Genomic DNA, 27,584 nt, shown 5'->3' with positions numbered 1-27,584 from the left:
GCCCGGCCCTGGCCCCGCCCCACGGCGGCCCCGCCCGGTCCTGGCCCCGCCCCGCGGCGGCCTCACGTGACGCACGCAGCGGGCGGGCGGGGCGTGGAGGGGGAGGGGCCGCGGCCTCCGCGCGCCAAAGTCAAACGGGCCGGCCCCCCGCCGCCGGCTCCCGCGGCGTCCCGGACGAGGTCGGCCCCCGCGCGGCGGCCGCCGGAGGACCAGGATGGCCACCCCGCCCAAAAGAAGCTGCCCTTCTCCGGCCAGCACCTCGGAGGGGACTCGCATCAAGAAAATCTCCATCGAGGGGAACATCGGTGAGGAGCCCCGCCTGCCCCCCGCGAGCCCCTCGGCGGCCGCCGGCGAGCCCCCCGCGCCCTCCCGCCGCGCCGGCCCCCCGCGCCCTCCCGCGCCCTCCCGGGCACTTCCCGCCGCCTCCCTCGCAGGCCCGCGCGCTGGGGCAGCTGCAGCCTCTTTGTTGGCAACTCGCAAAGCGGGGATTGTTTGTTTTTTGAGAGGGGCGAATCGTAGCCCTCAGGCTCATTATGATTATTATTGTTGTTGCTATTATTATTTTTAGTAGTAGTTATTAGTATTTTTGGTCCTGGGGATTGAACACAGGGACATTCTACTTCCATTTTGAAACAGGATCTCACAAAGTTGCCGATCCTGGCTTCAATCCTGAGATACTCTTGACTCAACCTCCCAAGTACTGGGATTACCGGCTGTTTAAATTCATCCATATAAGTGTATTCTTCCGTAAGGTTTCGAAAACATAATGCCGTTTCATCACATCAAGATTGAGAACATTTCTGCCACCTGTCAAAGTTCCTTTGTATTTTTTGTAGTCACCTTCCTCTCCCTACCCGCTGGCAACTACTGACCTGATTTTTTTCTCTTTAATCCCTGTAAGTTTTGCTTTTTCCATATTATATAAGTAGAATCAGAGTGTCTAGCCTTTGTGTCTTGTTTCTTTTTCTCTGCTTTTGAGATTTATTCACGTTATTTCTATAATTGGTTCCTTTTTATTGTTGCGTACTATTGCACGGATATACTGTCTCAATTCCCCAGTAGATGTTTCCAGTTTTTGGCAATTATTAATAAAACTACTACAAGCCTTCAAATACAAGAAAACGAGGGTTTTAATTATCTTATTAGAATGTAATTTCTTCAACCCCCCTATTGCACATTCAAGTGTACTTTGGGTTGGTTAAGATTTAAAGAGATGAACAAATAGGGTGACCTAACTGATGGGAATGGGAGAGAAGAAAATTTTCGAATGTACATCATCTACATTCACAAATACATCAAAGTCAGTCACTAAGCCAAACATGAGGAGGGGGAGAGGGGATGAGGTGGGAATTGGGTAAGGGCTAAATGCATGATGGTGCATGTATGCCTCTACCATCTTGTACCCCATTTAGATGTATGACTACAATGCACCAACAAAAATAAAGAGCATTAACATTTCTGTTCTTAATCCTGATGGGGGCAAACTAAATCATGCATGTCATTTTGCAAGGTGAACATGAATTTCTGACTCTTCTGTATTTCCTACCACAGGAAACCTACTCCTAACACTTCCTGTTTTGATATAAATTTTATTTTTTTGGCTGCAGGTTGGGTACTGGCCACCCATGCATATAGAATGTTTTTAAAATTTTTACCACATTCAACGCACTGCCCCTTTTTTAAAAAGGCAAGGTAAGCTGGTACCTTAACTGTTCAAGTGAACAGAAGAAAGCTGAACACACCCTCAAAGAGGATTTATAATATTGCTTTTCTTCCTCTTAGCAGTATAATTTTTTTTTTTTTTTTTTTGCTGGTCTAGGGATGGAACCTAGGGGCATTCGCCCTCTGAGCTACATCCCCTGCTCTATTTTTTATTCTTTACTTTGAAACAGGGTCTCACTAAGTTGCAAAAAGCCTCACTAAGTATATGTGAACCACTATCTTCCGGTCTCAACATTCCGAATGCTGGGATTACAAGAGTGAGCCACCATGCCCAGCTAGTAGTATGAATTCTTTGAGGATGTATGTTTACTAGTGTGAATCCCCATAGTCTCTGGTGGATAAAGAAGGCCATATGTAAAGACAAGAGAAAGTAGTTAACAAAGCTGTAAAAATATATTTGAATGGACAACTCTACAAATCAGTACCACAGTGGATTAATCCCCTTTTCTCTGTCAAATCCTGTTAGGCAGCATATCGTATCTAGAAATCTACTTTCCTCTGAGCGTCTTTTATCTTCCCAGCACCTGAAATAATTTCCTGTTGTGTCACTCCATCTCCAGTTTCTCTTAATTACTTCCAGAACGGTCATTTATATATAAATGGAGTTATTCCATGCTTAAAATTTCTCACTGATTTCCCTATTACTAAACCCATGATGGTGCTTGCTTGTAATACCAGCATTTGGGAGGCTGAGACAGGAGGCTCACGGTTCACAGACAGCCTCAGCTATTCAGTGAGACCCTGTATCAAAATAAAGAATAAAAAATAAAGCTGGAGGTGTAGCTCAGAAGTAAAATGCCCCTGGATTCCATCCCTAGTACTGCAAAATAAATAAAGAAATAAAGAAATACAGAAATGAATGAATAAATAAATGAATAAAAAATGAAAAAATAAAAATTCTTAGACTTCTAATAAACATTTAGATTCTTTGCTGCTTATGAAAACTGGGCCTACTTTTCTCTATGACGATAATTGATGTTTAGGTGGACTATGTTCCTCAATATTTATTGTCTCTCTTATACTGAGGCTTTGTCAGTTGCTGTTTATTATTCTTATACTGTTGTTCATGTCCCCTCCACCTTAACTTGCCATATCCAAACAAGCTATCAATGTAGAAGACTATTTTGTGATTCTCTATTCTTCCTAGAATTTGTCTGAACTGTTCTGCATCACCTTCTTAAGTATTCCCCTCCCTTTTGCGCTGTATGATCCTTTTAAGTTCTTTCTTTACTGGGAATTGAAACCAGGACCTCTTGCAAAACAAAGTGTTCTGCCATTGAGCTACATTTCCACTCCTTTCTCTTCTTTCCTGTTGCCCTATGTAATGTTGGAGTTTAAATATAATTCTGCAAGTCAAAGGTAAGTTTTTTGTCCCTCTTTTGGTCCAATTTATAAGGAAGAGGAAGCTTTGCTTGTAAATATACTTAAGTACTGTATCATCTGTGTGTGTGTGTGTGTGTGTGTGTGTGTGTGCACGCATGCATGAGTGTGTAGAGTGCAGAGAGCACGTGGGTGTGTGCTTTATGCTGATCATTGATGTCTAATATAAACGCATTGGTGACTTCAGATAGAAAGGGTGTGGTGGTTTTTAGGGGTATTGCTGCACCCTGTTAGATTCTAGGTCAAGACTGTCCCTGATATATTTCTGAGTAATTTTGACATAGGGAACACAATTTGTCCTAATTACACATGAAGTATTTTCCTCATGAAATATCTTAGAAATAAATGAATGATCAGAGAAAAGTAAAATACATTTTTTTAAGGGTTTGGTAGGGTGCACAGAACCATGATAGTAGACAGAGAAAACAACTATTGTTTGTAAGGAGTGCTTTGCAGAAATGCCTTATAATTTGTTAGCCATAGTGCTTATTGTCAGTAATACTTTTTCCTTTTCTAATTAAAACTTGGCATTGGGTGTGTCTATATTTATTTTATAGTTGCTTATTAATTGTTTTTAGATAAAAGAGAACTGAACTTCTTTGTGGACTGAGAAAAAGGAGTTAGTAGAAAAGAAAGATTTGAAAATATGAGAGCCTGGAATGATTGTCACTGTAATTAGTTTACTGGCTATTATTTGCTATTGTAAATCTTATAAAAGCTGATGACTGTTCTTTCTTTTCCTTTCTTTCTTCCTTTCTCTTCTTTCTTTTCTTCTTTCTTTTCTTCTTTCTTTCTTTCTTTCTTTCTTTCTTTCTTTCTTTCTTTCTTTCTTTCTTTCTTTCTTTCTTTCTTTCTTTCTTTCTTTCTTTCCTGACAAGTTGCCTTTCTCAATTTACCTTTCTTCCTACAACAGCTGCAGGGAAGTCAACATTTGTGAATATCCTTAAACAAGTGTGTGAAGATTGGGAAGTGGTTCCTGAGCCTGTTGCCAGATGGTGCAATGTTCAAAGTACTCAAGATGAATTTGAGGTATGAAAATAAAACTTAGGTGAATAAAATAAAAACCTTTTGAGTTTGGGGGAAAGCTTTTCCAATAAAACTTTCAAGTCTGGCTTTAAGTCTATCTTCAACTCAATTGTAGTTAATGGGTACATAGGTATATATGTATCTTAAATGCACAGCCCAACAAATCTTTACACACACACACACACACACACACACACACACACACACACACATGCACTATTGCAGCTAAGCAAAGTTTTAAAAGCTTAATAAAAGTTTAAAAATTGAAGTTTTATAAAATCGAATTGCAAGTTAAATTTCTTGAGTGACTTTTTATATTTTGTTTAAAAACAAGCAAATAAGAAAATTTTTTATTAGTTTATCTTTCAAGTCTTTTGTAATAGAGAAAATGATTTATCCCTCATTTCTTTGCACCGTACTCTCATTCTTGGTAGACTTGGGCACAAGTTATTTTCCCAGCACTTTTACACTGCCTTACAAATGAGAGAGGAAGGTAGTAACAGTTACATTGAATTTTTTTAATAGCAGAACTTTTGGTTGTATGTGTATGGTAGTGATTATTAAGATTTTCATTTCTGGAGAAGTAGAAATTGAAACAGAAGTAAGATTTTTTTTTTTTTTTGTATTGGGGATTGAACCTAGGGGCATTCTATCTCTGAGCTACACCTTCAGCCTTTAAGGTTTTTTTTTTTTTTTTTTCAGTACTGGGAATGGAAACCAGGGGCATTCTACCTCCAAGCTAGACACCCAGCCCTATTTAACTAACTTCCTTCCTTCCTCCCTCCCTCCCTCCCTTCCTTCCTTTCTTTTTTTTTTTTTTTTTTTCAGTTCTGGGGATGGAACCCAGGGACATTTAACCTCCAAGTTACACCCCCTGCCCTATTTTTTAATCTTTATTTTGAAACAGGGTCTTGCTAAATTGCGGAGGGCCTCACTAAATAGCCGAGGCTGTCTGTGAACCGGGATCCTCCAGTCTCAGCCTTCTGAATGCTGGGATTACAAGCGTGCGCCACCACGCCTGGCTTTATTCTTTATTTTGAAACCGGGTTTCACTGAGTTGCAAAGGGTCTCACTAAGTAGCTGAGGCTGTCCTTGAATCAGTCTCAGCCTCCCAAATCCTGGGATTACAAGCATGCGCCACCACACTTGGCTCTCTTTTTTAGTTTTTATTTTGAGACAGGGTCTACGTTGCTGGGGGCCTTCCTAAATTGACATAGCTAGCTTCAAACCTATAATCGTCCTGTCTCATCCTCCCAAGTACTGGGCTCATAGGCATGCACTACCATGCTTGGCCAAGAAATTTTTAACACTGGAAATGTGCCCTAGAAACTTTGTTTCATTTGAGAAGAACAGAGGATTGAAAAATATTTTTATTTCTTTGTTTACTTAATTTTTGGTGCCTGGGATTGAACCCAGGGACATTCTATCTCCAAGCTGCACCTCCAGCCCTATTTTTTAATTCTTTATTTTGAAACAAGGTTTCACTACGTTTTGGAGGGCCTTACTAAGGCTGAGGCTGTCTGCAAACCTGTGAGGAGCCTCTCTCAGCCTCTTTTTTAAAGTTTAGGTATTGTTATGAGGATTTCTGGGAATAATAATTGAATATTTAAAATGTAAATCACAAATACAAGGAAGAATCACTAGTAGGATACTCCTAGACTGAGAATATATGGTTTTAAATTAATAAGAACATTTTTTCATGAACCTTCTATTTGATAAGTGTAGTTAACTAAGCGTGTGTCCCAGTTAAGTATACTTAAACTTTAATCTTTGGCATATCTAGAGCTAATACCTACATAATTAGAGTATCTAGAACTAGATATTTAAGATATCTAGGACTAAACTTTAAAGGGACTTTCCATTTTTTAAAAAAGAAATGTATGTTTCTGATATTTTGGAGAGACAGGGTTAGCCTTAAGTTTTGTTTTTTTTTTTGTTTTTTTTTTTGTGGTACTGAGGGTGGAACCCAGGGGCTTTTCTACCTCTGGGCTATACTCCCAGACCTATTTTATACTTTATTTGGGAACAAGGGTCTCAGTAAGTTGCTGAGAGCCTCACTAAGTAGCAGAGGCTGGCTTCAAACCTGTGTGATCCTCCTGTCTCAGCCTTCCAAGTGCTGGGATTACATGCATGTGCCACAGTGTTAAGAATTTTTGAAGTGGATAAATATATTTGTTTCTTTCACCATTTTTAATTGACAAATGATATAACTATAGATAAGTGTATGAAATCTATGTATATTGTTTGAATAACAATTTTAAAGCTATTATCTTTGTAAACATGATCTAGACAATACAGTAGAATACTATCATTTCAGAAATCCCTGTTTGTTCAGTTACATCTCTTTGAACCAGGGCTCAAATATCTGAAGTAAAATTATTATTAATTAAAAATTATTGCTGTAGTCAGTCACTGTTACTCTTGAGAGTATATTGAACTCTTTAGTTACATTGCAGAGTAGAGGTTGGAAACATTATAATAAATGGAAACATTGCATTAATATACTTGGGAAGATAGTTTATTAATTTACTTGGGAAGATATAAGGTTGTCTGCTGAATTTGGAATCAGTGCAGAAGAATTGGTTAGATTATATTAATGACTGACATCATTACATCATTAGACTATAGTACATTGATATATCTGTCTTTATTTTAAAACTTTGTAGTACATGAATCTGATACTTTTGTCTATGAGTTGGGCCTTTTTAAAAATAACCAGCATACCCATGATCCTATTGGTGTTATTATTAATAAATTCTTTTTTCTTTTTTCAGTAACTGGGGATGGAACCCAAGGGCATTCTACCTCTGAGCTACACCCTCAGACCTGTTTTTTATTCTTTATTTTGAAACAGGGTCTCACTGAGTTGCAGAGGGCCTCACTAAGTAGCTGAATAGCTGAGACTGTCCATGAACCTCGATCTTTCTGTGTCAGCTTCCCAAATGCTGGAATTACAAGCATTTGTAATTCTTTCAGCCGACAATCATTGTAATCTGGTCATGTCCTTTTGATGCTACTGTTTTATTTCCTTTGTTGAATTTTGAATTTTGATGCCCTCGTTAGACATTCTAGCTTAATTTTTCTTGTATATTTTCAAGGGCTGTTATATCATTATTTTTCTTACTTTAAAGCAGTGGGAACAATATTTTGGGGATAAGATTGTAGAATGTAAGGGGGATGGGTAGATGGATGGCTTCTCTATGTCTTTGGATATTTTCTTCCTGAACTTCCATGAAACTCAAGAAGTAGAGTGTTCTTCATACTGGATTTTTTCTTAGTCTATATTTTAAAATTATAATGTGAATCATCAACTCTTTAAATCTCAGTTTCTTAGAATACCATCAACAGGGAAAAGTGGACTGTTTTTAGGCTCAACCCTGGTGAGTCCTGTTTTGGATGTTATCTATTAGATTATACTTTCTGGTTGTAGAATTGGAAGAGTTGGGCACTGGGTACCTTTTTCATTTCCCTAGCACACTTCCATACAATTTAGTTTTAGCTATTTGTTTTTTTGCCTGCCACCTAGTGGCTGAAATGTTACTGTACTATTGATGGGCTACCATTAATTTTGCTATAGTAACAAGAGGCAAAATGTTGTGTGTGTGTGTGTGTGTGTGTGTGTGTGTGTGTGTGTGTGTGAGAGAGAGAGAGAGAGAGAGAGAGATAGAGAGATAGATAGATAGATAGATAGATAGAGATAGATAGATAGATACTGGGGATGAAACCCAGGGGCTTTTCTACCTCCGGGGTATACTCCCAGATCTATTTTTTTTTATACTTTATTTGGAAATAGGGTCTCACTAAGTTGCTCAGAGCCTAAGTATCTGAGGCTGGCTTCAAACCTGTGTGAAACTACTGTCTTAGCCTCCCAAGTGTGAGGGACTACAAGCCACCACACCCCACCACTCCCAGCGAGGCCAAATACTTGAAAAGATAATGTAGGCCATCGTGGTGGCGCATGCTTGTGAGAGGCTGAGACAGGAGGATCGCACAGATTCGGAGCCAGCCTCAGCTACTTAGTGAAGCTCTCAGTAACTTAGTGAGACCCTGTTTCCAAATAAAATATAAATAGGTTTGGGTTCCAACCGCAGTACCACCAAAAATAAATACATAAATAAAAGATAATGTAGTCTTCTTTCTCCTTCTCTTCCCTCACCTCCTCTGGCAAAGGTGGTTTTTTTTTTATGTTTTTATGTGTGTGTGTATGTATCAGGTACTAGGGATTGAATCCAGGGGCATCCTACCTCTGATTTACACTCCTAGCCCTTTTAATTTTTTGTTTTTCAAACAGATTTTTTTACTTTATTTTTTTGTTTTTAAGACATGAGGAGCCTGCAATTTATCTGTCTCAACCTCCCAAGAAGCTAAAGATAATCTTTAAAACTTAGCACCCAGATGATTATCATTATCAATCTTTACATTAAAGGTTCATTTCAAATACTAATGTATTTTATGCTTTTATTTAGGCCCAAAACTTGTATTTAATTATTTCTTTTTATTTTTGAGATATACAGGTCCTGAAGGATCATCTCTAGAGTCCCTTTTATTAAATAAAAAAAAAACATTAAATATACAAAGTGAAAAACTATAATATAAAAGTATTTCACATTTTTAAGCAAATAATACCTTCTAAATTACTTAACAGAAGATAGAGATCCACATTCCTTTATCTGAAACCAGAATTATGAAATTCTCAGATTTTAGAAACATATTTCAAATACATACACCATCTATAATAACTCAACTATGGCAGCACCCCTTTCCCCCAAATCAGACACATTAATATGGCAGCAAAATAAATGAATATTCACACTAAATGGGATAAGTAGATTTCAGTGTCAGTTTAGATTTGTAAGCAAATGAATTGTGTCACCAAGCTTATAAAACCTTGTTTTCAGGACTTCTTAGATTTTGAAATTACAGTTAAAAGGGAATACAGACCTTTATAAACTTGTGTAACATAGTATGAGGCTTTTATTTTTTTTCCAGTACTGGGGATAGAACCCAGGGGCATCCTACCTCTACGTTATACCCCCACTCTTAGTTTTTATTCTTAATTTTGAAACAGGGTCTCACTGAGTTGTAAAGGGCCTCAGTAAGTAGTAGCTAAGGTGTCCATAAACTGTGAGCCTCCTGTCTCAGCCTCCCAAATGCTGGGATTACAAATGTGTGCCATCACGCTTGGCCATAGTATGAAACTTAAAAAAAAAATTTTACAAGTTGAAAAAAATATTTTAAATATATTTCAAATTAACATACACATTTGATATTATTAAATGTACATCTTAAATACATATGCACATAGCATATGATTTATGACAGTCAACTGGCATTCAAGGCGCAGATACATAGCATTATCTATAAGAAGGCAATATGGCTAAATGTGCAATAACAAAAATGAAATTAAGCCTATCTTTTCATTGCATGAAAATGTACCTTTGGACCCTTAATCTCATGCCTGGTAAATGGCTATAGATGATACAAAAAGGTGTATATCCAGCAATATATTCAAATATGATCCCAAAGCTCTAATAATCAACAGTGGCTGTGTAAGGATTATTTTCAAGAGTTCTGGGGCCAGATACTGCATTCTTCCCACAGACTATTTCCAGAAACTTCCCTGATCAACATCTTTGGCATATCTCAGATCACATTTTTTTTGTGTGTGTATTATCTTTCTACCAACATCCAGAACTGGAAGGTTTTAAATTTCAATGTATAATTTTATTTTAGTGCAAATATCAAATCAGGCCCTGTAACACTTATAAAAAAATTCTCTGACTTTAAGTCCACAATAGTTTTCTGGTTTGTTGCATAGCTTACATAGATCTCCAGAAAAGTATTTCATTGCTAGAAGGGGTAGATCATTAATCAAAAAAATTCCATTCAGCCGGGCTTGGTGGTACATGCTTATAAACCCAGCACTTGGGAGACTGAGAAGGAGGATCACAGGTTCACAGCCTCAGGTCCTTAGGCCCTAGGCAATTAGTGAGACCTTGTTTCAAAATAAAGAATAAAAGCCGGGTGTGGTGGCGCACGCTTGTAATCCCCGCGCTTGGGAGGCTTGGGAGTCACTGCAATGCGGGCTGCTTTCTTTTCTGGTCTCTGGTTGTTCTTCTAGTCTTTTTTTCTGCCCCTTGTGTTTACATTTTTTATTTCTCTGCTGATAGTGTTTTCTGGCTATGAAAAGCGCTGATTTTGTGGAACTAGAGATAGAGTGTTAACAGGACTCGTAAATGCTGCTTTTCTCAGTCGCCATCTTCCCGGAAGTCCCCTTATTTTTATTTTGAAACAGGGTCTTGCTAAGTTGCGGAGGCTGTTCTTGAACTTGTGCTCTTCCCGTTTCAGCGTCTCAAGTACTGGGATTACAGGGTTGCACCACCATGCCTGGCTATCATTTGTTGATTCTTGCTGATTTCTGGAGCTAGTGGAATCCTGTTCAGGAAGTTGTTTCCCATCTCTACGTGTGTAACATGTTTTCTGGTTTTTTTTTCTTTTTTTTTGTGGTACTGGAGATTGAACCCAGGAGCATTCTACCTTCTAGCTAAATCTCAGCCTTATTTTGTGTTCTTTATTTTTGAAATAGGGTCTCACTAAGTTGCAGAGGACCTCACTAGTAGCTGAGGCTGGTTGTGAACCTTCAATCTTCTTGTCTGAGCCTCCTAATTCTGGGATTTACGAGCGCCTGCCACCACACCTTCCTGTGTTTTCTCTTTTCTTCTATCAATTTTAAAATTTCAGGTCTTACCGTTAGGTCTTTTATCCATTTTGGGGTTGATTTTTGTACAGAATGATCGGGATCTAGTTGCAGTCTTTTACATATGGATATGCTGTTCTTTCTCCAATGTATGTTTTTACCTTTGTCAAGAATCAGATGGCAGTTGCACAGGTTTTTCTTTCTCCTCTGTGCTATTCCATTGACTTATATGACTTTTTTTTTTTTTTTTTTTTTTTTGCCAGTACCATGCTGCTTTTGTTACTATTATTTTTTAGTAGTATATTTTGAAATTGGGTATTGTGATAATTCAAGCAGTGCCCTTTTATTGCTCAGGGTTATTTTAACTATCTGGGATTTTTTGTGTTTCCATATGAACTTAAGGGTTTTTTTTCTCTAGCTCTATAAGGAATGTTATTGATTTTTTTTTTTTTTTTTTTTTTTGTGGTACTGGGGTTCCTGGAAGCCCTTCTACCTCCGGGCTACACTCCAAGACCTATTTTTACTTTTTTTTTTTTTTTGAAACAGGGTCTCCTAAGCCAGTGCGCGTGGCTGGCTTCAAGCCTGTGCGATCCTCCTGTCTCTGCCTCCCAAGCGTGGGGATTACAAGCGTGTGCCACCACGCCCAGCTAATGTTATTGATATTTTGATGGGAATTACATTGAATCTATAGATTGTTTTCAATAATATGGTCATTTTAGCAATATTAATTTTGCCAGTCCCTGAACATGGGAAGTTTTTAATCTTCTATTGTCTTCTCTAGCTTCTTTTTCAGTTATTTTATGCTTATCCCTAGGTATTTAATTTATTTTGAAATTGTTGTAAATGAAATTTTTGGGGGGACTCATTTTCTTCTCTTTTCTTTTCTATTTTGGTGGTACTGGGGTTTCTGGAAACCCTTCTACCTCCGGGTTACACTCCCAGGCCTATTTTATATTTTTATATGGAAACAGGGTCTCTTAAGTCAGTGCAGCTGGCTTCAAACCTGCGCGATCCTCCTGTCTCCGTCTCCCAAGCGCGGGGATTACAAGCAAACGCCACCACGCCTGGCTGGGACTGATTTTCTGAGTTTATTATTGGTACATAGAATAGTGATTGATTTTATGTTGATTCTATGTTGACACTGCCACTTTGCTGAATTTGTGAGATCTTTTAAAAGTCTTCTAGCATAGAATTATATCATCTACAAGTAGGAATAATTTCACATCTTTTTCTTTTTGTATCTTATTTTTTCTCATTTAATTGCTTTGGCTAAAATTTCAAGTACTATATTGAGAAGAAGTAGTGAGAATGGATATTCTTGTTTCATTTCTGATTATAGAGAAATTGTCTTCAGTTTTTTCCCCTTTAGCATGATACTTGCTATAGTTGTCCTGTATAAAGCCTTTATTATGTTGAAGTATGATTCTTTGATACCTGTCTTCTTCAGGGTTTTCATCATGAAGGGATGCTGAATTTTGTCAAGACTTTATTGAGATGATCATGTGACTTTTATCTTTGACTTGATTTATGTGGCATATTAGTTTTATTGATTTGTACTTGTTGAATCATCCTTGTCTTCTTGGAATGAAACCAACTAGATCATAATGTATGATATATTTACTATTTTGTTGAATTTAGTTTTCAGGTGCTTTACTGAGAATTTCTGCATATATGTTCATCAAGGATATCGGTCTGTTGTTTTGTTGTTGTGTCCTTTTCTGGTTTTTATATCAAGTTGAAACTGGCTTTGTAGAATGAGTTTGAAGCATTCCTACTCTATTTCATGGAACAATTTGAAGAGCACGGGTGTGAGGTCTTCAAAGGTGGTAAAATTTACCAGTGAATACATCTAGTCCTGGGCTTTTAATTATTAGGAGACATTTATTAACTGTTTCAATCTCTTTGCTTGTTGTTGATCTTTTTTTTTTTTTCTATCCTTTTGGTTCAACTTTGGTGGGTCATAATGTATCTACTAGAAATTAATTTTTTCTTTTACTGATGTTGGGTTTGGTTTTTTTTTTAACACCTTGAGATGCATCATTAGGTTACTTATTTAGATTTTCCCAATTCTTTAATGTAGGGCACAATAGCTATAAACTTTCCTTTTAGAATTGCCTTCCCTGTATCTCATAGATTCTGGTATGTTGTACTTCCATTTTCAGTCAATTCTAGGAATTTTAAAATTCTCTCATTTCTTCAGTGACTCATTCATTATTCAGAAGTATTATTGCTCAAGTCTTCTGTGTTTGTATAGTTCCTGTACTTTTTCTTGCTGTTGGTTTTTAGTTTTATTTCATTATGACTTGATGAGATGCAAGAAATTCTTACTTTTTGCTTTTATTAAAATTTGCTTGCCGGGCATGGTGGTGCATGCTTATAATCCCTGAGCTTGGGAGGTGGAGACAGGAGGATCAAGCAGGTGCAAAGCCAGCTGCACTGGCTTAAGAGACCCTGTTTCCAAATTTAAAAAAAAGTATAAAAAGAGGTCTGGGAGTGTAGTCTGGAGGTAGAAGGGTTTCCAGAAACCCCAGTACCACCCCCCCCCCCCCCGCAAAAAAATTGCTTTATGGTCTATTTTGGAGAGGTTTTCATAGGCTGCTAAAAAGAATGTGTATTCTGTTGTTGGATGAAATATTTGTAGATGTCTGTTTAGTTTCTTTGGTTTTAGTGTAGTTTAACTCTGTATCTTTGTTGATTTGTTGTTGTTCTGGATGATCTATCTATTTGTGAGAATAGGGTATTGAAGTCATTCACTATTATTGTGTTTGTTCCCTATATGTCCCTGTATGTCTAGTAGTGTTTGTTTTATAAAATTGTGTGCACTGATGTTTAGTGTGGATATATTTATAATTGTTATATCTACTTGGTGGATTGTTCCCTTTACTGGTAGGTAGTGACATTCTTTGTCTCTCCTGACTAATTTTGGTTTGATATCTTCTTTGTTAAATATGAGTGTATTTATTCTGGCTTGATTTCAGATTCCATGCAATTTATAATTTTCCATCCTTTTACTTTCAGTCTGTGTGAAGTGTGTTTCTTAGAGGTAATGAATAGTTTGGCCTTGTTTTTAATCCAATTGTCCAGTCTGTATTTTAATCATGAAATTAAAACCATTTATACTCAGGATTATTATTGAAAGGAATGTACTAATTCCAGGCATTTTGCTGTTTTTCTGATGTTTGATTCTTTCCTAATTCCCATGTTCTATTGCTTGTGTTTGTCTTCCTTTTCTGTGTATATATTTAAGTATCTTCTGTGATGCTCGCTGGTTTAGTGGTCATGAAATTCTTTATACTTATTATGGAAGATCTTTATTTCTTTTTCAATTCTGACGGTTAGCTTTGCTGGGTATAGTAATCCAATTTTACATTTTTTTGTTTTATTTTTTTAGGGCCTGAACTACATCATTCCATACCTTCCTGACCTTTCAGATTTCTATTGAGAAATCCACTGTTATTTTGATAGATTTGCCTTTACAAGTGACCTGGCACTTTTATCTTGCAGCTTTTAAGAATTTATCTTTGTTTTGAAATTTTGGCATTTTAGCTGTACTGTGTCATGGAGAGTATGTCTTTTCTGGTCCTATCTATTTGCTGATTCTAAATGCCTTCAGTACCTGAGTGTCTATTTCATTCCCAAGATTTGGGGAATTTTCTTCTATTTCACAGAATGTTTTTCTATGCCATTAACTTATATCTCTACTCCTTCCTCTAGAGCTATGTTGTTCCATAGACCTGTATATTCTGTTTTTGGTTCATTATTTTTTTTCTTTATTACTATTTTAATTGTTCTGCTTTGTTCACCTTGTCTTCAAGCCCTGAAATTTTCTCTTCTGCTTGATATAGTCTATTGGTTAAGATTTACACAAAAGTTTATATTTCACTTACTGAGCTTTTCATTTTCAAAATTTCTCTTTGGTTCTTTTTCAAAATTTTCTTTATTGAATCGCCTATCCTGTTTATATTCTGTATTGTCTTCCTTAATTTGCTGAGTTGTTTTTCCTAGTTTTCTTAGAATTCATTAATCTGGGGTTTTGTTTTGTTTTTGTTTGTTTGTAATACTGGGGATTGAACACAGGGACATTCTGACTCTAAGCTACACACCCAGTCTTATTATTTTATTTTGAACAGGGCCTCATTAAGATGCAGAGGCGGGCTGCCGACCTGTGATTTTTGTGTCTCAGCCTCTCAAATACTGGGATTGTAAGCATGCCCCCACCACACTTGGCTTATTGATCTATTTTGGTCTTTTTAGTTCTTAACCTGGTATTTCTTCTACTTCGTATGTTGGGAGTCAGTTGCTAGCAAATAATAATCTTTAAGAGGAGTCATGCTGCCTTGTTTTTTCATACTTCTCATATTCTATTTTGAGATTTGTACTTTTTTGGGTTAGATTTTTCTTCCTTTATTTATTTATTTACTTTTATTTATGGTACTGGGGGTGGAACCCAGGGGCTTTTCTACCTCTGGGCTATACTCCCAGACCTATTTTATACTTTATTTGGAAACAGGGTCTCACTAAGTTGCTGAGAGCTTCACTAAGTAGCTGAGGCTGGCTTTGAACCTGTGCAATCCTCCTGTCTCAGCCTCCCAAGTGCTAGGATTACAAGTGTGCACCACCATGCCCAATGTTCTTCCATTTTTATATGAGGGCCTTTTTAGGGAACTACCTTCTCTTGATAATATGTTGTGGGATATCACATTATTGTTTATGTTGGCTGTGTTTCCAAGTGGATTTAATAGTATAGTTTCCATGTTACTTTTTTGGTGACAGTTAATGCATTTTGACAGTATATATTATGTTAGAGTCTGAGAATCTCACTTTCTCTGTAGGTTGCTATAGGTCACAAGACAGGAGTTCCTTTAGTGGATCAGGCAGTTGTGTTGTAGACTTGAGTAAACTCTTTGTGATCACTCCTCTAGACTTGTTAATAGTATATATTATGAGGGTGTGGGAATGACCTATGCTGAGGCCCCTCATTGCTGTTGTGTCCACAATCTTTGTGTTGTCTTTCTCCTATTGATGTAGGGGTGGATGTCTAGGAGTGGGTCTTCAGGACCCCTTGGCCATGCTTATGTTGTGCCTGGTCATCAGCTGGTCTTTATTAAGTTTCCCATTAGTATTTAAGTATTTACCAAAGTTTAAGTGGGGCTGGGATATGTGTAGAGCAAGATGTATTGTCTTTTAGCTGATCTGGTAGCTCAGTAGCAGAGCATCTACCCAGTGAACTTAAGGTGTTCTGCTTAATCCCTAGCACCTTCTGTACCTGAAGAATAAGGCTTGAGTTTAGGATTTTGAAAAACTTTAGATTGCAGTCAGAGGAATGTAGCTCTAACAATAGTATTGAATTGTAAAATTATTGAATCCTAAAACCTATTATTGGGGTTACAAACTCAAATGCTTAAAGCATCTAGGCAGCAACCCCGACTTACAATGGTTCAGTTCATGATATTTTGATGTTATGATGGTGTGAAAGTGATGCATATTTAGTATAGACTATGCTTTGAGTTTTCAATTTAATCTTTTCCCAGGATAGAAATATGTGGTATGGTACTCTCTTGTGGTGCTGAGTAGCATCAGTGAACCACAGCTCCCAGCCAGCCACATAATTTAGAGGGTCTCAACCTATTCACTACACTGTACCATTTTACTAAGCTGTAAAGTTCAGGAGCTGGTTTGTATTCAGTACATTTTCAGCTTAACAGTATTTTGAACTTATAATTGACTTATCTGAAGGAAATCTAGCCATGAGGTATGAAGACCATCTGTTAATCAGGTCAGTTAGAGAATCATCAGGAAATGATGGGAAAAGTCCCATTTAGGTCAAATAAGTAATTTCTTCCATAGGTTATTAGTTTTTTGAGCCTTTTAAAATGTTAAAATAGCTCTATTACTAATTAACTTTGCTTTTTTATTTTTTAAAATTCAAAATAGGAACTGACAACATCTCAGAAAAGTGGTGGGAATGTTCTTCAGATGATGTATGAAAAACCTGAACGATGGTCTTTCACCTTCCAGTCATATGCCTGTCTCAGTCGAATACGAGCTCAACTTGCCTCACTCAATGGGAAGCTCAAAGATGCAGAGAAGCCTGTATTATTTTTTGAACGATCTGTGTATAGTGACAGGTATATATAAGTGGCATAAATTTGGCTGTTTTCAGTCTTGGCTTAGAATTGTACATCTCTTTTTTTAATTTGTTTATTACAAATCATAATGCTAGAGATTGAGTTGGAGATTTGAGTTACAGAATGACACTTAATAACCTCAGCATTCTAGCACTAGTAGTATTAGGAAGTCCTAGTATTTATAACCTCTAGCTTCCATGGAAATGGTAGGGAATAAGTGGCCATCTAATTCAAATTTGCAGGAGTTTTTCCCTCCAATCCTTTTTTAAATTCTATTTGCTCTGTTTAAACCAGGTGATAAATCTTTGACTTGTACCTGCAACAAGGAGATAAAATTCTTTTAAGTGTATTTAGAATTTCCTTGTTTATTATGCAAGGATTCTTTTGACTTTTTTCCTTCCCTTTTTTTTTTCTTCTTGGTGGTACTAGGGATGGAACCAAGGGGTGTTCTACCTCTGAGCTATAGTGCCAGCCCTATTTATTTATTTATTTATTTATTTATTTATTTATTTATTTATTTATTGGTGGTACTCGGGATGGAACCCTTCTCTGGGATACACTCCCAGACCTATTTTGTATTTTTATTTGGAAACAGGGTCTCTTAAGCCAGCAAGGCTGGCTTCAAACCTGCGCGATCCTCCTGTCTCCGCCTCCCAAGCGCGGGGATTACAAATGTACACCATGTCTGGATATTTTTTTATTCTTTATTTTGAAACAGGGTCTCACTAAGTTGCAGAGGGCCTCACTAAGTAGCTGAGGCTGGCTGTGAATCAGCAATACTCCTGTCTGAGCCTCCCAAGTACTGGGATTATAAGTTGGTACCACCAAGCCCAGTGATTCTTTTGACTTCTAAAGTTAGCTTAGAACAGAAGTTTTAAAACTTTCAGTCTCAGAACTCTTTCCATTCTTGGTAATTAGGAGTCCAAAGAACTTTGTGCTTTATTAATGCTTATGTTATTAGAAATTTAGATTATAAAATATAAAATTTCTTAATTTATTTAAAATTAGTAATAAGCCAGGCATGGTGACTCACGCTTGTAATCCCTGTGCTTGAGAGGCGGAGACAGGAGGATAGCCCAGTTTTGAAGCCAGCCTTGCTGGCTTAAGAGACCCTGTTTCCAAATAAAAATACAAAATAGGTCTGGGAGTATAGCCTGGAGGTAGAAGGGTTCAATCCCCAGTACCACCAAAAAAAATAAAAATAAAAATAAAATAAAATTAGTAATAAATTTCTTATTAGTATTGATAACATACTTTTGAACTTCTGATAGATTTTTTTTAAGACAAAAAGCAGTGTTTATATTTGACTTAAGAGATTTTTATTCATGCTCTATATTTAGTCTGTTCTGATATCTTTTTTTTTTTTTTTTTTTTGCAGTACTGAGGATGGAACCCTAGGCATTCTACCTCTGAGTACACCCCAGTCCTATTTTTTAGTCTTTTGGGATTTTTTTTTTTTTTTTTTTTTTTTTTTTTGGTGGTACTAGGATTCCTGGAAACCCTTCTACCTCCGGGCTACACTCCCAGACCTATTTTATATTTTTATTTGGAAACAGGGTCTCTTAAGCCAGCAAGGCTGGCTTCGAACCTGCACAGTCCTCCCGTCTCTGCCTCCGAAGCATGGGGATTACAAGTGTGAGCCACCATGCCCGGCAGTCTTTTTAGTTTTTGAAACAGCATCTCACTGAGTTATGAAGGCCTCGCTCAGTAGCTGAGGCTGTCCGCATCCTCCAGTCTCCGCCTCCCGAATGCTGGGATTACAAGCATGTGCCACCACACCCAGCCTGATGTCTTCTTTGGATTGACATATGATTGTATATGAAGTAATATAATCTCTCACAGAACCTCTGGAGGGATCTTAGAGACTTCCAGTGATCCCCCCCACACAGTATTTTGAAAACCACTGGCCAATAACATATTTCCTATAGTTGAAGAGATTCATTTTTTGTTTTGTTTTTCCTGCTATGTGAGGCACCATCTGCCACAGGACTTAGAGTGTTTCATGCCCATTTAATAGATTCATTTTTTTCTTTATACTTAGAAAAGAGTTTTTAAAATAATTATATATGTATTGATGGAGACTCTCTTTCAGGTATATTTTTGCATCTAATTTGTATGAATCTGACTGCATGAATGAAACAGAGTGGACAATATATCAAGATTGGCATGATTGGATGAATAATCAATTTGGCCAAAGACTTGAATTAGATGGGATCATTTATCTTAGAGCTACTCCAGAGGTGAGACCCAATTAAAATTTGTTCCATTTAATTTTTTTTTTTTTTTTTTTTTAGGTATTGGGGATGGAACCCATGGCGCATTCTGCTTCCAAGCCACACCACCCCCTCCCAGGCCTATTTTTTATTCTTTATTTTGAAATAGGATTTCACTGAATTACAAAGGACCTCACTAAATAGCTGAGGCTGGCCATGAACCAAGATCCTACTGCCTTAGCCTCCTGAATGCTTGGGAGGCTGAGACAGGAAGATTGCAGGTTCAAGGACAGTCTCAGCAAGTAGTGAGATTCTCAACAACCTAGTGAGGCCCTATTTCCAAAAAGAAATAAACTTGGGCTGGGAGTGTAGCTCAAAGGTAGAATGCCTCTGAGTTCAATCCCCAGTACCACACACACACACAAAATTAGAAATATTTTTATGTAGTTCAACTTTTCACATCTGTACCTCCAAATTTATTACTGGTACAGATAGAAACATTTTATTTTCTTAGAAAACTACATGACCAGACTTGGCGGGTTGCTCTATTAGGCCTTCCTCAGGAATTTCCTGTAGCAACTTCTAAAATATATGCTTTAGCTGGGTGTGGTGATACACACTTGTAATCCCAATACTTGGGAGGCTGAGACAGGAGGGTCACAGGTTCTTGGCCAGCCTCAGCTACTTAGTGAGGCCCTCTGCAACTCAGTGAGACCCTGTTTCAAAATAAAGAATAAAAAGTAGGGCTTGGGGGTGTAGCTTGGAGGTAGAATGCAACTGAGTTCCACAAAAAATAAATAAAATTTGAAACACACACACACACACACACACACACACACATACACACACACATATATTTTGGCTTCACAAGGTGGGACTATGGATATTTTAATTGCTGTTGAATTTCCAGTTCCTATACCAGGATCTAGGTGCGATATAGGAGCTTGATAAGTATTGCTGAATGACTGGTAAAAAGTTGATGGAGGTTCATTTCAAGAAATCTTTTATGGTTGTTGGTGACTTGAAATGACTGCATGGTGGCAGCTGCAGTTGTGAAGAGACTTAGAGGGCTTGTATTTTTCAGTTATATGGACTCCCCTGAAAATATGCCTTTTGTGATAGGTTGTAACAGCTCTTTTGTTCTTAAATATATTTTGTAATGAGTCCAGGAAACTCATGAATGCCTTTTATGAAACTAACATAAATAATTAGTTCTTACATATAACAGAATGCACTTTGGTTTTGATGCTTGTGTCTCCTTGTGTGTTTTTAAATTTTTCCTATTTTTTCAGGAAGTGGCAAGGTAGAATTTGATGAATATAAATGTCATAACTTCTAGCATGAAATGAATTAGAATACTGTGTTACGATTGAAGCTAAATTTTCAAAGAAACTAGATTTCTGGTTCCAAGATCATAGATGGATGATCTTATTCCTTCTTCTTCTTCTTTTTTTTTTTTTTTTTTTGCAGTACTGGGGATGGAACTCAGAGTCATTCTGCCTCCAAGCTACATCCCCAACCTTATTTTTTTTACTCTTTATTTTGAAACAAGGTCTCACTGAGTTGCCAAGGACCTCACTAAGTAGCTGAGGCTGGCCACAAACCATGGCCCTCCTGGCTCAGCCTCCTGAATGCTGGGATTACAAGCGTGCCCCACCACGCCCAGCCTTATTCCTCTTTTAATATGTTTACTTTTGCAAAGTATCTTTGTTTTTTTATTACAAAACTAGTAATACAAATGTTTAAAAAGAACATAAAGAGTACTAATGATTTCATTCTGCTGGAACTATTCATGGGCTATAATACAAACTTTTTTGTCTGTAGTACTAAGGATTGAACCTAGGGCCTCATGTATACTAGGCAAGTGCTTTACTGCTGAGCCACATCCTCAGCCTAAACTACTATTTTTATCAATATTATTTATGATATCCTTTGACTAAAGAGTAATTATTGAAAAGAAAATAAATAATAGACTTTAAAGGACCGTTTATATGCTGCCATGGTCTTATGCATATTGTTTAGGTTGGAGGTTTCCTTTTATGGTGTTAGGAATCAAACCCAGGTCTTTCTGCATATGCTTTACCACTGAGCTAGGGTTGGAAGGTTCTTATATGTTTGGAAACATGAATAAGTTCCTAAGGTAAATGCCCACAGTTATGTGACATTTTTAATGTATGTATATTTTCAGGGGAAAATTATATTGAACAATACTGTCCCATGTGACTATTTAAACTTACGGTTATAAAAACTAAACTAGCCAGACATGGTGGTACACGCTTGTAATTCCAGTACTTGGGAGGCTGAGACAGTAGGATTGTAAGTTTGTGGCCAACCTCACTTACTTAGTAAGGCCCTCCACAACTTAGTGAGGCCTTGTTTAAAAGTAAAGAATAAAAAATAGGGCTGGGAGTGTAGTTTGAAGGTAAAATGCCTCTGGGTTCAATCCCCAGTAAAACCCCAGTAAAATCCCCATTTCCTTTTTGGTTGTGGTAGTTTCAGCTTTCATTATACTAAAAACTACTATCTTTAGTGATTTTACATTAAGTGAATATAGACATTTTATAGTCAAATTTGGTAAACAACAAAGTAGGATTGATAGATTGGCATACCTTTTAGCTCCTCTAAAAATTTTAAGCAGATGTTTAATGAACTTTTCTTCCACTTTTAACCAAACTTATATTAGTTAATATATATCATGATTGGATACTGAAAATTAATCGTTATTTTATTTTGAAAGTACTATTTAATTTACAGCCACCAAATGGCTGAAAAAAAATGTGGAAGGAAAAATGAACTACTACAACTTACTAGAAAAAAGGAATATTTGGCTAGCATAACTAAAGAGACACTAGGAAAGAAATTTTTGATGGCAGCAGAAAATGAAATAATTGTTTTTTGTCTTTTTATTGCTTGCTTTTAGAAATGCTTAAGTAGAATATATTTACGAGGAAGAAATGAAGAGCAAGACATTCCTCTTGAATATTTAGAGAAGCTTCACTATAAACATGAAAGTTGGCTCCTGCACAGAACACTGAAGTAAGACTTATTTTTATTTACTATTTTTTTGAATAACTATATCTTGTGTGTATGTGTTGGGAGAGGAGTACTGGGGATTGAACCCAGTTGGATTCTACCTCTGAGCTATATCCCTGGCCCTATTTTATTTTGAAAGAAGCTCTCATTAATTTGCTCAGCTGGCCTCAAACCTGCATTCTCCTATCTCAGCCTCCTAAGTACTGGGATTAGTCATGTGCCACCACACCTGGCCCTATAAAGATGTAGTAGTCCCCCCTTATCTGTGATTTTACTTTCCACAGTTTGTTACCCTCTATTATATTTGGTCTGAATATATTAATGGGAAAATTCAGCCGGGCGTGGTGGCGCACGCTTGTAATCCACGCTCTTGGGAGGCTGAGACAGGAGGATTGCACAGGTTCGAAGCCAGCCTCAGCTACTTAGTTAGGCTCTCAGCAACTTAGTGAGACCTAAAATATAAAATAGGTCTGGGAGTATAGCCCAGAGGTAGAAAGCCTCTGGGTTCCAACCCAAGTACTACCAAAAAAAAAAAAAAAAAGGGGAAAATTCAGATATAAACAATTCATAAAATCCTCCATTTAAAATTTTTTTTTTTTTTTTTTTTTTTTTTTGGTGGTACTGGGGGTGGAACCCAGGGACTTTCCACCTCAGGGCTATATTCCCAGACCCATATTTTAAAAATAATTTATTTGGAAACAAGGTCTTACTAAGTTACTGAGATCCTACTAAGTAACCTAGGCTGGCTTTGGACATGTGTGATCCTCCTGTCTCAGCCTCCCAAGCATGGGGATTACAAGCTTGTGTGACCACACCCAGCAAAATTCACCATTAAAAAAAAAATTTTTTTCTGAGCTGGGCGTGGTGGCGCATGCTTGTAATCCCAGCATTTGGGAGGCTTAGAAGGATCGTGGTTCACAGCCAGCCTCAGCTAGTTAGTGCAACTCAGTGAGACCCTGTTTCAGAATAAAGAATACAAAATAGGGCTGGGGGTATGGGGTGTAGCTCAGTGATAGAATGCCCCTGGGTTCCATCCTCCGTACCGCCAAAAAAAAAAAAAAAAAAAAATTCCCCATCATTCTGAGTAGTGTGATGAACTCTTGTGCTGTCCTATCTGTCCATCCTGCCTTGTACAGCACAGGAAATGAATCATCTTTATCCAGTGTATTTATGTTGTATACACTACCTGCCTTGTAGTAATTGAACAGCTGTTTCTCTTATCAGATAAAAGACACAATATCACCGTGCTTGTGATCCATTAATCCTTGTTTTACTTTATAATAGGTACAAACTGGGAGTGCTGGTGCATGCCTGCAATCCCACTACTTGGGAGGCTGAGACAGGATTGCAGGTTTAATGCAGCCTCAGCAATGTAGCTAGACTCTCAGCAACTTATTGAGACCCTATTTAAAAATAAAAAGGGATAGGTGTGTAGCTCAGAGTTAGAATGCCCTGGGTTCAATCCCCAATACCAAAAAAAAAAAAAAAAAAAAAAAGCCCCAAAGTGTATGAGAATAGTATGTTCTTAATAAGAAAAGAGAGAAAAACAAAAAACCACTTTAAAGATGTACCTAAAGAGAAAATCATAGTGTATATGGCCATTTACTGGGATCCTTGGACTATTTTCTGCATGAATAAAGTTGGGGGGTACTGTAATATATTTCAAATTTGTTCCTTAGAACATGATTTGGGAGGTAGTGTAACATAGTTGTTGAGTCAGTAGCATAGATTTTGTCTTTAGCCAGCTCTTGGTTCAAGTAACTTCTCACTAATTAGTGTGTAACCTTAGCTGCTGGGCTTCAGAATGGCTTTTTTGAATTTTAGTTTTCTCTCTCCTTTTTCTCTCTTTTTTCTCTCTCTTCTTTCTTTTGGTGGTGTTGGGGATCAAAACCCAGGGCCTGAGACATGCTAGGTAAGTTCTCTACCACTGAGCTACATCACCAATCCTCCTCCTCTTTAAAATAGAAAATTTTCAACTTTATTATATGACTTTTGTTGTTGAGAATCATATGTCACAGTGCCTGGTTTTATGTATTTTTGTAGCTTAATATTTTTCTTTACATATAGTAAATCTACATGAGAAGGAAGAGGCTTGCAGTTTTATTACTTACAGGGTAACTTTAATATAAAATGATAACATTTTTATTTTTCAGTGACATGAGTTTTTGTTGTTTGTGGTGCTGGGGATTGAACCCAGGGGCATTCTACTACTGCGCTACATCCCTAGCCCTTTTTTAAAATTTTTATTTTGAAACAGGGTCTTGCTAAGTTGCTGAGGCTGGTCTCAAACTTGTAGTCCTCTTGTTTCAGCCTCTCAACTACTGTGATTACAGATTTGTGCTACCATACCCTGCTAAGAATGGGTTTTTATAACTAGACATGGTACTACATTCCTGTAACCCCACCTACTTAGGAGGCTGAGGTAGGAGGATTGCAAAATCAAAACTAGTTTGGGCAATTTAGTAAGACTTTGTCTCAAAATAAATTTTTTTAAAAAGTTGAGGATTAGTAGGGGTAGAGCATTTTTCTAGCATGTGTGAAAAGTTTTAATGTTTCTCTTTTTCTTACTGCTTTTTTGATTTTTTTAATCTCTTTTTAAACAGAACCAACTTTGATTATCTACAAGAGGTGCCTGTCTTAACATTGGATGTTAATGAAGACTTTAAAGACAAACATGAAAGTCTGGTTGAAAAGGTAGAGTTAGGCAAAGACTGCAACAATATTTGTTTTGTGCTAAAAAAAAAAAAGTACTGAACTTTCGAGAACATTTTCTAACAGAAAAGCTTCCATAAAATTACTTTGAGAGATAGTTAGTAGCTTTCGAGGGCTTCATACTGTTTAGATTTTAATCCTGACTTTAATTTCTAGCTTTGGCTTGAGTAAAATAAAATAAGAATCTTATCCTTTTGATTCTTTATAAGACAGATAATTGCAATAATGTATTCTTTCTCACTTCCTTCTCACTTTGTCCTTTTTCTCCCTACTCACATCACCAATATTTAGATATCTTAATGATAAACTGTTTATATAGGATTAGATTTTTTTTTTTAACTTAATTCATTATGGGGGCTTTTTTTGTGTGTGTGGTACTGGGGATTGAACCCAGGGCCATTCTACCTATGAGCTACATCCCCATCTCTATTTTTTATTCTTTATTTTTGAAACAGAGTCTCACTCTGGAGGGCCTTAATAAGTAGCTGAGGTTGGCTACAAACCTGGGATCCTCCTGTTTCAGCCTCCGAAATACTGGGATTACAAAGCATGCACCACCATGCCTTTCTATGGCGGATATTTATTTTATTATTATTATTATTATTATTATTATTATTATCATTATCATTATTATTATTATTTTGTTTTGGTGGTACTGGGGTTCCTGGAAGCCCTTCTACCTCTGGGCTACACTCCCAGACCTATTTTTTTTATACTTTTTTATTTTGGAAACAGGGTCTCTTAAGCCAGCGTGGCTGGCTTCAAACCTGCACGATCCTCCTATCTCCACCTCCCAAGCGCGGGGCTTACAAGTGTGCACCACCACGCTCGGCTTATGGGGGATATTTAAAGTTGTAGGATATAGATCTCATACAGTTTTAGCTGAAGTTTTGAGATTAAGAGATTTTGAGTTTTGTTTGTAACCATGTCAGTGGTGGTTGACATTACCTAATCATTGTCTTAAACAAAATTAATTTATCCTTCAGTCAATTGGAAGTTGAACATATTCTAAATGAGTGGTGCCATATTGATAAAGGTATGGGGAGAAAATTTATTATGAGCATTTGAGACAATAGTAGAGGAAGTCATGTAATAAATAATTCCTATACCCACATATTCTAAGATAAAAGATACTTTTTTTGTTTAGTTTTGAGAAAAACTTGTCTTGTCACAAAATGTTTGCTGTTTACTGTAATAGGGACTTGATATTTGTAGGGTGTATTTCTCAAGAGTTTTGAAAATTTCAGCATTTTACATTGGTACAGTATATGGTTGTTTTTCTCATAAAGTAAAGCATATCTAAAAAATTCAAGTGATTTTTTTTCTATTAGTGATGTTAAAAATATAGAAGAGGCTTCATTTAAGATACTACTAAAATAAATAAAATTATTGGTCATTGTACTAACAGCCAATCATCAATTTACCTAAATTTGTAAAAGTATTTTTAAATTTTCGATACTAGAGATTGAACCCAGAGGCATTCTGCCTCCAAGCTAAACCTACCCCCAGCCTTTCTTAGTTTTTGTTTCAAAACAGGGTTGAGCTAGGTTACTGATCATCTTTTAAGTTGCTGAGACTGTCCTTGAACCTCCAGTGCTCCTGTCTCAGCCTCCCAAGAACTAGATTTTAAGCATATGTCATCCTGCCTAGACTGTAAAAACTCTTTTTGATTTTATCTCTTTGTTTGACTAGGAATTCTTTTATATTGCCATTTGTCTTTAATAATAAAAAGCAACATTTGGCTTTCTTTCTTAAGGTGTTTTACAAGGAAATAACCTTTGTGTTCTCAGGAGAATTTTTGTGTAGTCTAGAATACACAGAGAATATGAGTATTATATTATGGTGTTGGCCAGCTGGTTAGATTCATTTAGAACTTATAACTTCTTTTATACACTAAAATTGCAGAGTGTAGGCTGAAATTTGATTCAGAAATGTTAAAATTCTATTATATGTCTCATCTTAAAAGTTGTTTAAAATATTGTAGTCATTATCAATATTATAGGTGGGTATGGTTATACATACTTGTAATCCCAATACTTGGAAGGCTGAGACAGAAGGTTTGTGGCCAACTTCAGCTACTAAATGAAGCCCACCTCAACTTAATGAGACTCTATTTCAAAATAGAGAATAAAAGAAATAGGACTGGGGGTGTAGGTTGGAGGTAGAATATCTCCGAGTTCAATCCCCAGGACCTAAATAAGGAAATAAATATATAAATAATCAACATTAAAGCTGTACATATTATTGGTCTTTGGTATTTAAGTAGAGTATAAAAACCATGTTATGGCTGTTTTAGAACTGTATTAATCTTAGACCTAAATTAAATAACTTCTGTAATGACCCTTTAGGCTACTCATCTTTTACTATAGAATAATTTAACAGTAGTTCTTTGGAAAGGCTATAGTCTGGTAATAGTTACTTAGACAGTTGGGTCTTCATCTGTTATATGCTCTTACATTAATATCAGATATATCAAATTAGTCAAGGAATTATGTTAATTTTTTTTCTTCCTTCAGGTCAAAGAATTTTTGAGTACTCTGTAATCTTTCCGAAGACGGCCAAAATGTTTCCAGATCCTTCAGCCTTGTGTGTCTTCATAGCTCTTCATAGCTCCAGACTTGCGTTTTGAACTATTTTTAATGAGTCCTATGTAAAACTTTATGCGCTCTCCTT

General features: G+C 36.9%; 1 protein-coding gene across 1 annotated transcript; it reads left to right on the top strand.

Annotated features, from left to right (window-relative positions):
* Positions 1-214: 214 nt before the first annotated feature.
* On the top strand, positions 215-27,454 carry DCK (deoxycytidine kinase; the record flags this gene model as incomplete). The annotated part of the gene is made up of 7 exons (XM_080697341.1): positions 215-305; positions 4,016-4,131; positions 16,760-16,953; positions 19,046-19,193; positions 22,087-22,202; positions 24,803-24,893; positions 27,428-27,454. The coding sequence occupies 7 exons, from the start codon at positions 215-217 to the stop codon at positions 27,452-27,454; spliced, it is 783 nt and encodes a 260-aa protein (XP_080553467.1).
* Positions 27,455-27,584: the final 130 nt, after the last annotated feature.

Source organism: Muscardinus avellanarius (assembly GCF_963383645.1).
Source record: "Muscardinus avellanarius genome assembly, chromosome: 6".
NCBI classification, from domain to species: Eukaryota; Metazoa; Chordata; class Mammalia; order Rodentia; family Gliridae; genus Muscardinus; species Muscardinus avellanarius.
Note: the sequence above shows the minus strand (reverse complement) of the source record. Positions and strands in the feature narration are given on the sequence as shown.